Source organism: Elgaria multicarinata, chromosome 21, assembly GCF_023053635.1.
Source record: "Elgaria multicarinata webbii isolate HBS135686 ecotype San Diego chromosome 21, rElgMul1.1.pri, whole genome shotgun sequence".
Taxonomy (NCBI): Eukaryota; Metazoa; Chordata; class Lepidosauria; order Squamata; family Anguidae; genus Elgaria; species Elgaria multicarinata.
In genome coordinates, this window is record NC_086191.1 from 14,356,636 (window position 1) to 14,372,213 (window position 15,578).

The 15,578-nt window shown below is 46.3% G+C and overlaps 1 protein-coding gene across 1 annotated transcript; it reads right to left on the reverse strand.

Annotated features, from left to right (window-relative positions):
- Positions 1 to 12,848: 12,848 nt before the first annotated feature.
- On the reverse strand, positions 12,849 to 14,941 carry LOC134412306 (zinc finger protein 665-like). Its single transcript, XM_063146205.1, has one exon. The coding sequence runs from the start codon at positions 14,939 to 14,941 to the stop codon at positions 13,640 to 13,642; it is 1,302 nt and encodes a 433-aa protein (XP_063002275.1). The 3' UTR covers positions 12,849 to 13,639.
- Positions 14,942 to 15,578: the final 637 nt, after the last annotated feature.

A 15,578-nucleotide genomic window follows, 5' to 3' on the forward strand; every position in this document is an offset into this window, starting at 1 on the left:
GCAGCAGTGCAACATTCATTTTATAATGGAGGTCTGGTTAAAGAAAAGTAATTCACAACCTAGCTGAGCAAGGCGGTCTACAAGGATGTGGGGTGAAGAATGTGGAGAGGGAGACATTTTTCTCCCTCTCCCACAGTAATAGAACGCAAATGGGGTCCTGTCAAGGAGCTGATGGGTGTGAAATTCAGGACAGATCAAAGGAAGGACTTCGGCTCACAGCACAGAGTCAAACTCTGGAATTCACCAGCACAAGATGTGGTGATGGCCACCGACTGGGATGGCCTGAAGAGGGTGTTGGAGCATTTCCTGGAGGGGAAGGCTATCGAGGGCTACCAGTTTTGAAGGCTAAGTCCAATCTCCAGGATCAGAGGCAGGAAGCCTTTTGAAACCGGTTGCTGGGGAACATGGGCGGGAGGGTGCTGTTGCACCATGTCCTGGTTGTGGGTCCCTGATAGACAACTCTTTGGCCACCGTGTGAACAGACTGATGGACTTGATGGACCCTGGGTCTGATCCAGAATCAGGCCCCTTCTCATGTTCTTCTGATCTAATGGTTAACAGTTTCTACAGCTGCTGAGAAAACCAAGAGGTCTTTCTGGCCAAGGCCATCGAGTGACCAAGACTCATTTCATCACAAACCCAGGAAGGAATCTGGGATCTAAACTGACCGTTTCCTCCAGGACCCTTCCTGGCGTTGAGGCCCTGCCTTCTCCATGGCTCGGCCCAAATGGGGGTCAGCGACTGGGAGGAAACTGAAGAATCTCCCAAAGGGTCCCTCAGCCCCAGGCTCATATCTGCTGATGCCTCTGCTTCTTCGGGCGCACCAAGGAATGGACCTTCCCCCTTTCTTTCCTGCCAGGAGAGGAGATCCCAGCTGGGCACAGAGAGGCCTTTGGGAGAAGGCAGAAAGAGAGACTTTCCTTCTGACCCTTCACTCTGTCCCAATCATTCAGAGTATCTGAAGCCCTTCCTGTCTACAGCAGTCCAAAATAGGGTCAAAAGAAGGAGGCCATCCTCCCAATGCAGTTGAACAACACTGTTAATCCGGTGCTAAAAGGGTTAAATTATGCTGCAAGAGGAAGGCTACTTCATATGAAATATGGATGATCTGATCTGGAATGGGGTAGCTTGAGCGAGGGTTTTGGGAAGATTTAGGGTTGACCATATACGTCCGAAGAAGAACACGAGCTCAAAGAAGATGTCCTCTACGCCAATCAAGATAGGATGCCCCAATGGCAGCCATGTTTCCTAGGACCCCAGGAGTATAACATGTGAGACATTGGGGAGGGGAAGACACCTAACTTCTGATTGGTGAATGGGTGGTCTAATCACGTGTTCGTGCTAATTGTGATTGGGAGATGGTGGTCTCCTCACTCGTGGACCCCCACCTTTGGGCCAGAACAAGGGTATCAAAGCACAGGTAGCAGAGCTGGAAGGCAGAATTTTTAAAATTATTTTATTTTTTGGAATTTGTTTATTTCTTTTTCAACTTCAACTCGGCCATTTGGAGTGATGCAGTTGAGTAATTATGAATTTCTTTATGCCAATAGACTTTGGGATTTAGAATATTTCCCTGAAAGTTTAGATTCTGGGACTTGGACTTATTTTCTGAAGCTGGAACTTGAAATTATTTCCAAGTCTTAGAAGTTCTCTGACTTCTGCTTTTCCAATTCACATACCCAGAGGAATTTAGTAATGCTTCAGTATAGCTTTTAGATTCAAATAGTGTGCAAGAGGAAGAACAGGGAGTATTAACTGCTGTGTTTTAGTATAGTCGAAAGTGTTTTAGTTTAGCTTTAAACCACAAGTAACAAACAGAAGCGGATAAGGAGGAGTCATCACAATGCTAGAAGCTTATTAGCTAAGTTTGTAATACCTGCTTTGGCAACAATCTTGTATTTGCATTTCATTCTCTTTTCTTGTAACCAGAGAGAGATTGTATAGTATATAACCAGCATGCTAATTGTTTTGCAATTTTTACAATAAATAGATTCTAGTTTACAATCACATCTGCAGTGATGCTTTTTGGCTGGGATTAAATGTTTGTCTGTTTGGATCGTCACTGGTTACCCACTGGGGTGTTTCGGACCCATTTGGTGTAGGTTCTGAGGTTAAAAAGGACCGAATATACAACCAGGACACAGGGGGTAACTGGAGATAGCGGGGGAGGGGGGAGCCCGGGGGTTCCTCCCAATCCTAAGGTGCTCAGACCTAAAGCTTCCTCTGGATCATAGCCAGAGATGGGCGAAGAGGACAGAGCTGTCACCCACAGCCTTGAGTTTTTCTGTTTTTTCAATATGGATTTATTGGAGGAAGGGGCCCTTGCAAATTTGAGAATCAGTTTCTGGTGCTTCAGGGCCCTGCATATATTTAAAACTCATTTTGAAAATTCAGTTTCTGATGTTGGAGAGCTTGCATAGTCTTAGAAATCACCACCTGCATGCAGCGTTACAAGGGACTCATCCTGCAACCCAGGGAATGGAAGCAACCCGAAGCGAAGGGCGGCACATTTTAGCACAGCAGTCGTAGTCATTCATACTCACATCCAGGCACCATGTGGGGTGGGGGGTGAGCAGCCCAAGCCCCTGGGCCGGTGGGGGGCTACGGAGAGGGTCCCCTTTGCTGGCGGAGGTGACGCCTCTCCGCCGCTCTTGTGGACTGGACCAGTTCTGATGCTGGGAGTCTTCTGGGTCCCAACCTTGGCGGCACCAGAGCGGAGCGCTTCCCCTGCGGAGGAGGCTGCCTGGCCCTGCGCTTCCCCTGGCTTACTCCTGCCTGGGGTCCTGTGGCATTGTGGGAGGTGAATTGCATGCTGGGAGTTGTAGTAGAGGCATGGAAGGATGCTGGGAGGGAGAGGAAGTGGAGGGTGGAGTCTCAGTTTTAGTGTGGGCTGAGAAGAAAGTAGCATTTCAGAAGCTGTCTCTGGCATCTGAAGATGCTTGCAATGCAACAGTTCCTCGCATCCCCCCTTCCCCAAGGGCTCCTCGTCATCCCAGGGCTTGGTCGGTCCCTCGGCTGAGTGTTCCCCAACGTCGTCTCCGTCTCCTCTTTCAGCTCAAGCAGCCGCAGGGAGAGGAAGCAACTCACAGAAGAGCCTCTGCTCACAACACCCCTGCAGAGGAGGTGGGCAGGGTCCCTGGGGAAGAAAGATCAGACACCCCCCCTCCAATTCCTCCTCCAAAATAAAGACCCATCTTGTTCTGCCAGGAAGCTGAATGTCAGAGGACAGATGTGGCCTTATGGGCTCTTCTCCCTTTGCACAAGATTAACCGAATATTTCAGCATTGCTTATAATTGTTGTTGTTGTTGTTGTTGTTGTTGTTGTTGTTGTTGTTGTTATTATTATTATTATTATTATTGGGCTACTACCTGGAACGACAGTTTAGGGATGGCCCTCTGAAGTAAAGGTAAGAAATCTACAAAAGAAGCATCTGAAATGTTCAGCATCTGGCAGAAAGGAAGGCACTTTGGGACTGGACCACTGAAAAGTTGCAAGCAAGAAATCCATGTTTTGTTTGGACTTCGAAGGACTCATCGGTGCGTTCATTTGTATTGGATATCTGTGACGTATTTGCATAATTTAATGCTTATTAAAAGCATATTTGTTCAAGTTCTCTCTTTGCAGGTTTTAGACTGATGAAGCCCCGGAGGACTCACACGAGGAGAACTCAGCATATACTGATGGCAGCGAAAGGCAACAAAACCCATCTTTTTCCTGTTGAGATTCCTGGGGAGCAGAAGCTGGTGACTCTGATTCCTGTGGACCTCTGAATCCATTCCAGGCTTCAGTCCGATATAAAATGAACTAGCTTAAAATTGCAGTATAAAAGCTGAAAACTACAACCAAAAGAGTGCTGCATGGGGCCCATGTTCCCCCCTGTCCCTAGGACTACCAGCCTTTTTTTGTAAGGATGGGATGCCTTATCTACGCTGGTTGTCTATTCCTAAATACAGGAGAGCATTTTCATTAGCCAGACTTAATGTCCTTCCCTCCAAACTTCCGGAGGGCAGATTTAATAAAATTCCAGTGCTCAACAGATGCTGCCCTTGCAACAATAGTGAAGTGGAAACTGTATCTCATGTTTTACTGTTTTGTAGATTTTATCTAGGGGCTAGAAATGATCTTCTAAACCCTATTTTACAATCTTATCCTGGTCACCCAACTGAATTCTTAACGTCTCTTTTACTTTGTAATATAGACAAATCAATCACTGAGCAAGTGGCCAAGTTTTTGAACTTGGCCATTTCTTTTAGATCTTCTATGATCGTCTGACTTTTAGTAGTTAATGGTATGTTCAGTTTGCTTGTATGTAAAATTTTTATTTGCTGGAATGGTCTATTGACTGCAATAAACTGTTGTTGTTGTTGTATAGCTTAAAATTGCAATATAAAAGCTAAGAACTACAACCAAAAGAAAAAGGAAAGGAAAAGAAAAAGCCTAGCAGCAATAGAGGGATTTAAAATACAATAAGAGATTTAAGACAACAGAAGTTATATGCATTATCATAGGAATAGTCACAATATGAATCTTTATCTATTTATTTACCATATTGGTCTAAAATAAATTCCAGAGTGGTGCACATAGGAATAAAACAGTAAAAAGAAAGAAGATACAAAACAGTAAGTTGAATTTTGTTGAATTTAAAACAAACGACCAATATAAACAGTGGCTGGTCAGTTGAGGAAGGCTTCCTGGAAAAGAGTCCTTTTCAGAGGAGGCAGAAGCAGCCTAGGGTTGCCACCTGCCTAACCACAAGGGGCAGGGAGTTCCAAAGGGAAGGGGCCACCACACTGAAGGCTCTTCTCCTGCTGGACTCCAATCGGGACAAAGGTCCACGTGGAACCACCAGGAGCCGGCCCTCCAATGACCTCAGTCCCTGGGGCAGGGTGAGAGGAGAGAAGGCGCTTTCTCATGTATCCTGATCCCAAACTTTTTAGGGCTTTGTATGCTCCCCTCTTAAACCAGGCCCTGTGGCCAATACAGAGCCAGTACAGTCCCTTCAGCAAAGGAGTCACATCTTAAAATCCATATACTCTGCTGGCATCTGGTGGCCAAAAGTGGGAACTGCGGCCTGTTCATTTCAATGGCCTATTTAAAATCCATATACTCTGCTGGCATCTGGTGGCCAAAAGTGAGAACTGCGGCCTGTTCATTTCAATGGCCTATTTAAAATCCATATACTCTGCTGGCATCTGGTGGCCAAAAGTGGGAACTGCGGCCTGTTCATTTCAATGGCCTATTTAAAATCCATATACCCTGCTGGCATCTGGTGGCCAAAAGTGGGAACTGCGGCCTGTTCATTTCAATGGCCTATTTAAAATCCATATACTCTGCTGGCATCTGGTGGCCAAAAGTGAGAACTGCGGCCTGTTCATTTCAATGGCCTATTTAAAATCCATATACTCTGCTGGCATCTGGTGGCCAAAAGTGGGAACTGCGGCCTGTTCATTTCAAATGGCAATTTAAAATCCATATACACTGCTGGCATCTGGTGGCCAAAAGTGGGAACTGCAGCCTGTTCATTTCAATGGCCTATTTAAAATCCACTTAATCTGCCGCCCCCTGGTGGCCACCACTGGGAATAGCAGACTGTTCATTTCAATGGCCTATTTAAAATCCATGTACTGTGCTGGCATCTGGTGGCCAAAAGTGGGAACTGCGGCCTGTTCATTTCAAATGGCAATTTAAAGTCCATTTAATCTGCCACCCCCCGGTGGCCACCACTGGGAATAGCCGCCTGTTCATTTCAAATGGCAATTTAAAATCCATATACTCTGCTGGCATCTGGTGGCCAAAAGTGGGAACTGCGGCCTGTTCATTTCAAATGGCAATTTAAAATCCATATACTCTGCTGGCATCTGGTGGCCAAAAGTGGGAACTGCGGCCTGTTCATTTCAAATGGCAATTTAAAATCCATATACTCTGCTGGCATCTGGTGGCCAAAAGTGGGAACTGCGGACTGTTCATTTCAATGGCCTATTTAAAATCCATATACTCTGCTGGCATCTGGTGGCCAAAAGTGGGAACTGCGGCCTGTTCATTTCAATGGCCTATTTAAAATCCATATACCCTGCTGGCATCTGGTGGCCAAAAGTGGGAACTGCGGCCTGTTCATTTCAAATGGCAATTTAAAGTCCGTTTAATCTGCCGCCCCCCGGTGGCCACCACTGGGAATAGCAGCCTGTTCATTTCAAATGGCAATTTAAAATCCATATACTCTGATGGCATCTGATGGCCAAAAGTGGGAACTGCGGCCTGTTCATTTCAATGGCCTATTTAAAATCCATGTACTGTGCTGGCATCTGGTGGCCAAAAGTGGGAACTGCGGCCTGTTCATTTCAAATGGCAATTTAAAGTCCATTTAATCTGCCACCCCCCGGTGGCCACCACTGGGAATAGCAGCCTGTTCATTTCAAATGGTAATTTAAAATCCATATACTCTCCTGGCATCTGGTGGCCAAAAGTGGGAACTGCGGCCTGTTCATTTCAATGGCCTATTTAAAATCCATATACTCTGCTGGCATCTGGTGGCCAAAAGTGGGAACTGCGGCCTGTTCGTTTCAATGGCCTATTTAAAATCCATATACTCTGCTGGCATCTGGTGGCCAAAAGTGGGAACTGCGGCCTGTTCATTTCAAATGGCAATTTAAAGTCCATTTAATCTGCCGCCCCCCGGTGGCCACCACTGGGAATAGCAGCCTGTTCATTTCAAATTGCAATTTAAAATCCATATACTCTGCTGGCATCTGGTGGCCAAAAGTGGGAACTGCAGCCTGTTCATTTCAATGGCCTATTTAAAATCCACTTAATCTGCCGCCCCCCAGTGGCCACCATTGGGAATAGCAGCCTGTTCATTTCAAATGGCAATTTAAAATCCATATAGTCTGCTGGCATCTGGTGGCCAAAATTGGGAACTGCGGCCTGTTCATTTCAATGGCCTATTTAAAATCCATATACTCTGCTGGCATCTGGTGGCCAAAAGTGGGAACTGCGGCCTGTTCATTTCAATGGCCTATTTAAAATCCACTTAATCTGCCGCCCCCTGGTGGCCACCACTGGGAATAGCAGCCTGTTCATTTCAAATGGCAATTTAAAATCCATATACTCTGCTGGCATCTGGTGGCCACCACTGGGAATAGCAGCCTGTTCATTTCAAATGGCAATTGAAAATCCATATACTCTGATGGCATCTGATGGCCGAAAGTGGGAACTGCGGCCTGTTCATTTCAATGGCCTATTTAAAATCCATATACTCTGCTGGCATCTGGTGGTCAAAAGTGGGAACTGCGGCCTGTTCATTTCAATGGCCTATTTAAAATCCATATACTCTGCTGGCATCTGGTGGCCAAAAGTGGGAACTGCGGCCTGTTCATTTCAAATGGCAATTTAAAGTCCATTTAATCTGCTGCCCCCCGGTGGCCACTACTGGGAATAGCAGCCTGTTCATTTCAAATGGCAATTTAAGATCCATATACTCTGATGGCATCTGATGGCCAAAAGTGGGAACTGCAGCCTGTTCATTTCAATGGCCTATTTAAAATCCATATACTCTGCTGGCATCTGGTGGCCACCACTGGGAATAGCAGCCTGTTCATTTCAAATGGCAATTTAAAATCCATATACTCTGCTGGCATCTGGTGGCCAAAAGTGGGAACTGCGGCCTGTTCATTTCAATGGCCTATTTAAAATCCATATACTCTGCTGGCATCTGGTGGCCAAAGTGGGAACTGCGGCCTGTTCATTTCAAATGGCAATTTAAAATCCATATAGTCTGCTGGCATCTCGTGGCCAAAAGTGGGAACTGCGGCCTTTTCGTTTCAAATGGCAATTTAAAGTCCATTTAATCTGCCGCCCCCCAGTGGCCACCACTGGGAATAGCAGCCTGTTCATTTCAAATGGCAATTTAAATGCTGCGTTCTGCACTGGCTCCAGCGTCCGGAGCAGCCTTAAGGGCAGCCCCTGGTTGAGCTTTAGTAATTTAGGAATTTAGTAATCCTTCAGTGATGACCATATGAAGTCCCTCCTGTCTATAGCAGCCCAAATCAGGGTCAGAAGAAGGCCATCCTCACAGTGCAGGTGAACACCACGACACAGGGGGAAACTGGAGACAGTGGTGGGAGAGGCAGTCAGGGGGTTCTTCCTACTCCTAAGAAGCTCAGACCCAAAGCTTCCTCTGGATCACAACCAGAAAAGGTCGAAAAGGGCAGAGCTGTGCCCCACAGCCTTGAGGTGTTTGGTTTTCTTAAAACATAGATTTATTGGAGGAGGGGGTCCTTGAATCTTTTAGAATCAGTTTCTGGTGCTTTTGAGTCTTCCATATTTTTTTAAAAAAAACTTTTTTAAAATTCAGTTTCTGCTGTTGAAGAGCTTACATAGTTTTAACAAATGATTGATTCAGGAGTTGTCCCTTGCATGATTAAATAAAATCCTTTCCTGGTAAGGTCGGGTCCTTGCAATTTTTTAGAAATCAATTTGTGGTGTGGTGAAGAGTTCCTCTTTCTCACAACTATTTTGCGCCCTAGGCAGGGTGAGCTACTTTCACCACCCGCAAAACTTTTTTGCCAACTTCCATTATTAAGAACAGATGGTTTGTAGAAAAAATATGCACAAAACTTGAAACTGCTAAGTTTATTTTAAATTGCAAGAATAAGTATTTATTTATTTATTTATTTATTTATTACATTTTTATACCGTCCAATAGCCGAAGCTCTCTGGGTGGTTCACAAAAATTAAAACCATAGTAAAACACCCAACAGGTTAAAACACAATTATGAAATACAGTATAAAAAGCGCAACCAGGATAAAACCACACAGCAAAGTTGATATAAGATTAAAATACAGAGTTAAAACAGTAAAATTTAAATTTAAGTTAAAATTAAGTGTTAAAATACTGAGTGAATAAAAAGGTCTTCAGCTGGCGACGAAAGCAGTACAGTGTAGGTGCCAGGCGGACCTCTCTGGGGAGCTCGTTCCACTACCGGGGTGCCACAGCAGAAAAAGCCCTGCTCCTAGTAGCCACCTGCCTCACTTCCTTTGGCAGGGGCTCACGGAGAAGGGCCCCTGTAGATGATCTTAAAGTCCGGGTAGGTACATATGGGAGGAGGCGTTCCTTCAGATAACCTGGCCCCAAACCGTTTAGGGCTTTAAATGTCAATACCAGCACTTTGAATTGGGCCCGGACCTGGACTGGCAGCCAATGAAGTTGTAAAAGGACTGGCGTAATGTGGTCTCGTCAGCCAGTCCCCGTTAATAACCTTGCTGCCCTGTTTTGCACCAGTTGAAGTTTCCAGACCGTTTTCAAAGGCAGCCCCACGTATAACGCATTGCAGTAATCCAAACGAGAGGTTATCAGAGCATGGATAACTGTAGCTAAGTTTTGATTATCTTTCTCAAATACAAAAGAAAATGTTTTTTCCATACAAATCATTTTGAACTAAGGGGCACTTGGTGTAATGCATACCTCCGCCATTGCAAACGCAACAGTAAAAAGGAGATTTTGTTCACAGGGCAGAGAGGTGAAAATGGTCAAGGGAGCTGTTACGTTATTACATTAATCCAGCCTTTCTCAACCTGGGGTGCTCCAGATGTGTTGGACTACAACTCTGCTGGGGCATTCTGGGAGATGCAGTCCAACACATCTGGAGTGCCCCAGGTTGAGAACCACTGCATTAATCCATTAATCCATCCCCTTTCATCACTTGGTAGCGGGGTTTACCCAACAGCCTTGAATATACACCACTGGCTACGGAAATTAAAGACCTGGGGCAGCAGGAAAAATCACAATTATTCCATCAGTCACCAGCATCCCAAGATTATCAAGTCGCATTGATTTCAATAAAGCAAACACCCCATTCAGACATGAATACACACACTAACAAATAGAAGGAAGCAGTTTTTAAATGACTAATATATATAAGGTGCCAAAACGCACACAACTACTCGAACCACTAGTGGAGAAGGATGATTAACAAGAAACCCATTTATTATTATACAAAAATTACAAAAAAGCTGATGTATCCCATAGTTGTTAGACAATAGTGGTGTTGGGTACTATAATACAATAAACCAATAATTGGAATGCTGTTCCTACTATAAGACAATACAAGTCTATAATATAGCACAGCAAAGACACACTAACACACTTTAGTCTATTAAACGCATTTGGCAATACATCAGTACATAAACATATGTTCACGGATATATTATAAATAAGGTTTGTTCTTATAATATTTTATTCTTTCCAGCGTTGTAAGTTGTTGACAGGATTTTTCAATAAACTTCCCGTTTTCGCTGCTCGAGCTTCCTCGGAACAAACGCTACAGAGATAAGATATTATTTATATAATCATCACATTTAGTCTAAATATCTCTAGGATTATAAAATCACACGGTCCTTGCCGGTGAGGAGGTGGCCATGGTTCAGCCACTCGTGGTTCTGCCGTTACTGCTGGGCTGCTGCGGGGTGCTCTCCCTTCCCTCCACGCCAAGTGGTAGTTATAAGTGGAGGGGGGCGGGCAATGGAGTTTTCGGTGGTCGCTGAGAAGGGAGGGGGTGGCAAATCAGCCATCTGCCGCCGGTTCGCCTTCACTCGCCGGCACAAGCGACTGGGGCAGACCCACCTGCTTGTGACAGCGAGCAAACTGAGCCACCCCCCCGCCCGTCCCTCGTGTCACCCCCATGCTGACGAGCATGAGGGCGACACGAGGCAACGGCCGGGGCACCACCTTCGCTCGCTGGCATTCTGGGAGAGCGGCTTCCGGGTGCGCCGTTCCAAAACCTACCCCTGCCCCCAGCGTCTTGGCTTCGAAGCCAGGACACTGGGATTGGGGGGCGGGCGGGCGGCTTTGGAACAATGAGCTCAGAAGCCACCCTCTCAGAGCTGCTGTGGGACAGCGGCTTCTGGGCTTGCCGTTCGGCGCCCCCCTTACTTTGGCGCTCTAGGTCGCCGCCTGAGCTGCCTCTATGGCAGCGCCGGCCCTGCTTGCTCCTGCCTGGGGTCCTGTGGAATTGTGGTAGGTGAATTGCATGCTGGGAGTTGTAGTAGAGGCATGGAGGGGAGCTGGGAGGGAGAGGAAGTGGAGAGTGGAATCTGGAAGATGGGAGCCAGTGTTTGCTGGAGTCTGTTTTAGTGTGGGCTGAGAAGAAAGTAGCGTTTCAGAAGCTGTCTCTGGAGTCTGAAGATGCTCGCAATGCAACAGTTCCTCGCATCCCCCCTTCCCCAAGGGCTCCTCCTCATCCCAGGTTTTGTTCAGTCGCTCTGCTGAGTGTTCCCCCACATCGTCTCCGTCTCCTGTTTCAGCTCAAGCAGCCGCAGGGAGAGGAAGCAACTCACAGAAGAGCCTCTGCTCACAACACCCCTGCAGAGGAGGTGGGCACGGTCTCTGGGGGAGAAAGACCAGACACCCCACCTCCTCCTCCAAAATAAAGACCCATCTTGTTCTGCCAGGAAGCTGAATGTCAGAGGACAGATGTGGCCTTATGGGCTCTTCTCCCTTTGCACAAGATTAACCGAATATTTCAGCATTGCTTATAATTGTTGTTTTTGTTGTTGTTGTTGTTGTTGTTGTTGTTGTTATTATTATTATTATTATTATTATTATTATTATTGGGCTACTACCTGGAACGACAGTTTAGGGATGGCCCTCTGAAGTAAAGGTAAGAAATCTACAAAAGAAGCATCTGAAATGTTCAGCACCTGGCGGAAAGGAAGGCACTTTGGGACTGGACCACTGAAAAGTTGCAAGCAAGATATCCATGTTTGGACTTCAAAGGACTCATTGGTGCGTTCATTTGTATCGGATATCTGTGACGTGTTTGTATCATTTAATGCTTATTAAAGGCATATTTGTTCAAGTTCTCTCTTTGCAGGTTTTAGACTGATGAAGCCCCGGAGGACTCACACGAGGGGAACTCAGCATATACTGATGGCAGCGAAAGGCAACAAAACCCATCTTTTTCCTGTTGAGATTCCTGGGGAGCAGAGGCTGGTGACTCTGATTCCGGTGGGCCTCTGAATCCATTCCAGGCTTCAGTCCAATATAAAATGAACTAGCTTAAAATTGCAGTATAAAAGCTGAAAACTACAACCAAAAAAAGAAAAGGGGAAAAAAGCCTAGCAGCAATAGAGGGATTTAAAATACAATAAGAGATTTAAGGCAACAGAAGTTATATGCATTATCACAGGAATAGTCACAATATGAATCTATGTATTTATTTGCCATACTGGTCTAAAATAAATTCCAGAGTGGTGAACATAGGAATAAAAAAGTAAAAAGAAAGAAGATACAATACAGTAAATTAAATTTTGTTGAATTTAAAACAAAGGACCAATATAAACAGTGGCTGGTCAGTTGAGGAAGGCTTCCTGGCAAAGAGTCCTTTTCAGAGGAGGCAGAAGCAGCCTAGGGTTGCCACCTGCCTAACCACAAGGGGCAGGGAGTTCCAAAGGGAAGGGGCCACCACACTGAAGGCTCTTCTCCTGATGGACTCCAATCGGGACAAAGGTCCACGTGGAACCACCAGGAGCCGGCCCTCCAATGACCTCAGTCCCTGGGGCAGGGTGAGACGAGAGAAGGCGCTTTCTCATGTATCCCGATCCCAAACTGTTTAGGGCTTTGCACGCTCCCCTCTTAAACCAGGCCCTGTGGCCGATACGGAGCCAGTACAGTCCCTTCAGCAAAGGAGTTACATGCCGAAAAGGAGCAGCTCTGGACAACAGCTGAGCTGCTGCGTTCTGCACTGGCTCCAGCGTCCGGAGCAGCCTTAAGGGCAGCCCCAGAAGGAGCACATTGCAGTCATCCAGCCTTGAGGTTCGTAGTGCCTACACCTCTGTGGCCAAGCCATCCCTGTCCCGGAGAGGGTGTTTTAGTCAGCTCTTTATCGTTCAATGTGGGCGGTGTGGAAGAAACCGAGTCCACTTCTACTCAAACCTGGAAACCAATTGATCATTTCCCTAATCAGGCAGGAGCATCAGAGAAGGCTTCCGGCTCAGCACATTCACATATTTCTTGCAGTGATCAGCAGGGTGGGTTTGCTACCCTTCCAGGCATATTTCGTACAACGTTCCCAGGAACTTGCAAGATGGTGCCAAGAGAGGAGGCCTTTGGGGCTACGGAGTCCACTGCTTGTAACAAAAAAGAGCATCTTTGCTTGCACAGACTGCACGCGCCTGTCCAGGAGAAAAGACACCTCTGCGGTGTAGCTCCACTGCTCTGCTGCTGATCGCCCTCCAAGGTCTTTGGGAATCTGGAAATGACCACAGCGCAGGACACCATACGGCACACAGAAGGCCAAAATAACTCCTCTGCCCGGCCCTTAACAGCTCTCATTTCTCAACACACTGGTGGCTCAATGAAGCTGAGAAGCCCTCGACAGATCTGTTAGGCTGAACGTGGCATGGATATTTGTTTTTAATTCAAGGTCTTTCCTCCTGGGCTTGCTTCTTTTAAAGGGAATGGCTGTCCTCCATTCGAAGATCTTCCTTCTTTCCGGAAACTGCTGGGATTGAAAAAAATCCTTCCTGTGTCTGTTCTTTGATGTGATTTCAGGTACTTATAATGTTGGAAGTTCTTCCAGTATGCTAAGAAATGCAATTAAAGGATTTCTGCCTTTAGTGGATTCTTTGATGCTGTTTAAAGTTTCTATGGTGAATGAAGCTCTTCTAAGCATTTATAAGTCTTCTCGCCTGTGTGGATCCTGTGATGGGCGTAAAAGTTTGAGCTCTGACTGAAGCTCTTCCCACACTCTAAACATTTATAGGGCTTCTCTCCTGTGTGGATCTTGTGATGAGCGTCAAGACCTGAACTATGTCTGAAACTCTTCCCACACTCTAAGCATTTATAAGGTTTCTCGCCTGTGTGGATCCTGTGATGCCTGTCAAGCCCGATACTCTGACTGAAACTCTTCCCACACTCTAAGCATTTATAGGGCTTCTCTCCTGTGTGGATCTTGTGATGGGTGTCAAGTCTTGAATTCCGACTGAAGCTTTTCCCACACTCTAAGCATTTATAGGGCTTCTCTCCTGTGTGGATCCTGTGATGGGTGTCAAGGCCTGAACTCTGTCTGAAACTCTTCCCACACTCTAAGCATTTATAGGGCTTCTCTCCTCTGTGGATCCTATGATGGGTGTCAAGTCTTGAATTCCGACTGAAGCTTTTCCCACACTCTAAGCATTTATAGGGCTTCTCTCCTGTGTGGATCCTGTGATGGGTGTCAAGGCCTGAACTCTGTCTGAAACTCTTCCCACACTCTAAGCATTTATAAGGCTTCTCTCCACTATGGATCCTGTGATGAGTGTCAAGACCTGAACTCTGTCTGAAACTCTTCCCACACTCTAAGCATTTATAGGGCTTCTCTCCTCTGTGGATCCTGTGATGGGTGTCGAGGCCTGAACTATGTCTGAAACTCTTCCCACACTCTAAGCATTTATAAGGTTTCTCGCCTGTGTGGATCCTGTGATGCCTGCCAAGCCCGATACTCTGACTGAAACTCTTCCCACACTCTAAGCATTTATAAGGCTTCTCTCCTGTGTGGATCCTGTGATGGGTGTCAAGCCCGATACTCTGACTGAAACTCTTCCCACACTCTAAGCATTTATAAGGCTTCTCTCCTGTGTGGATGCTGTGGTGGGTGTAAAGGTGTGAACTCTGACTGAAACTCTTCCCACACTCTAAGCATTTATAGGGCTTCTCTCCTCTGTGGATCCTGTGATGGATTCCAAGGTATGCACTCTGACTGAAACACTTCCCGCACTCTAAGCATTTATAAGGCTTCTCTCCTGTGTGGATGCTGTGGTGGGTGTTAAGGTGTGAACTCTGACTGAAACACTTCCCGCACTCTAAGCATTTATAAGGCTTCTCTCCTGTGTGGATCCTATGATGGGTGTTAAGGCTTGAATTCCGACTGAAACTCTTCCCACACTGTAAGCATTCATAGCGATTCATGCCTGTGCGAATTCTTTCTTGCAGCTTTCCGTCAGCTGAAAGAAGAAACCCAAGAGATGGGTATTTCAATTATCAGAGGAGCCAATGATAATCAAGAGAACTGAAAACTAGTTTGCCCCACAAATGCATTTTTTTATGTTTACTTGTGGCCTTTTTGGACGTAGTGGCCTGGTCTGCACATCATGGAGCAACTCTGGGTAACCCTGAGCATTCTGGTGTGTTCAAGCCTCATTGCGGAAGGAGCAAGAACAAAGCCCTGGTGATGAGTGTGGCTAGTGGGGGGAGGGGGGAGGTCCCAGCTGGGAACAGGGAGGCCTTTGGGGGAAGGCAGGAAGAGAGACGTCCCTTCTGACCCTTCGCTCGAATAAACTCATCGTGAAAGCCAGGCAGCAGTGCAACATTCATTTTATAATGGAGGTCTGGTTAAAGAAAAGTAATTCACAACCAAGCTGAGCAAAGCGGTCTACAGGGATACGGGGTGGAGAATGTGCAGAGGGAGACATTTTTCTCCCTCTCCCACAGTAATAGAACCCAAATGGGGTCCTCTCAAGGAGCTGGTGGGTGGGATGGGAATGAAATTCAGGACAGATCAAAGAAAGGACTTTGGCTCACAGCACAGAGTCAAACTCTGGAATTC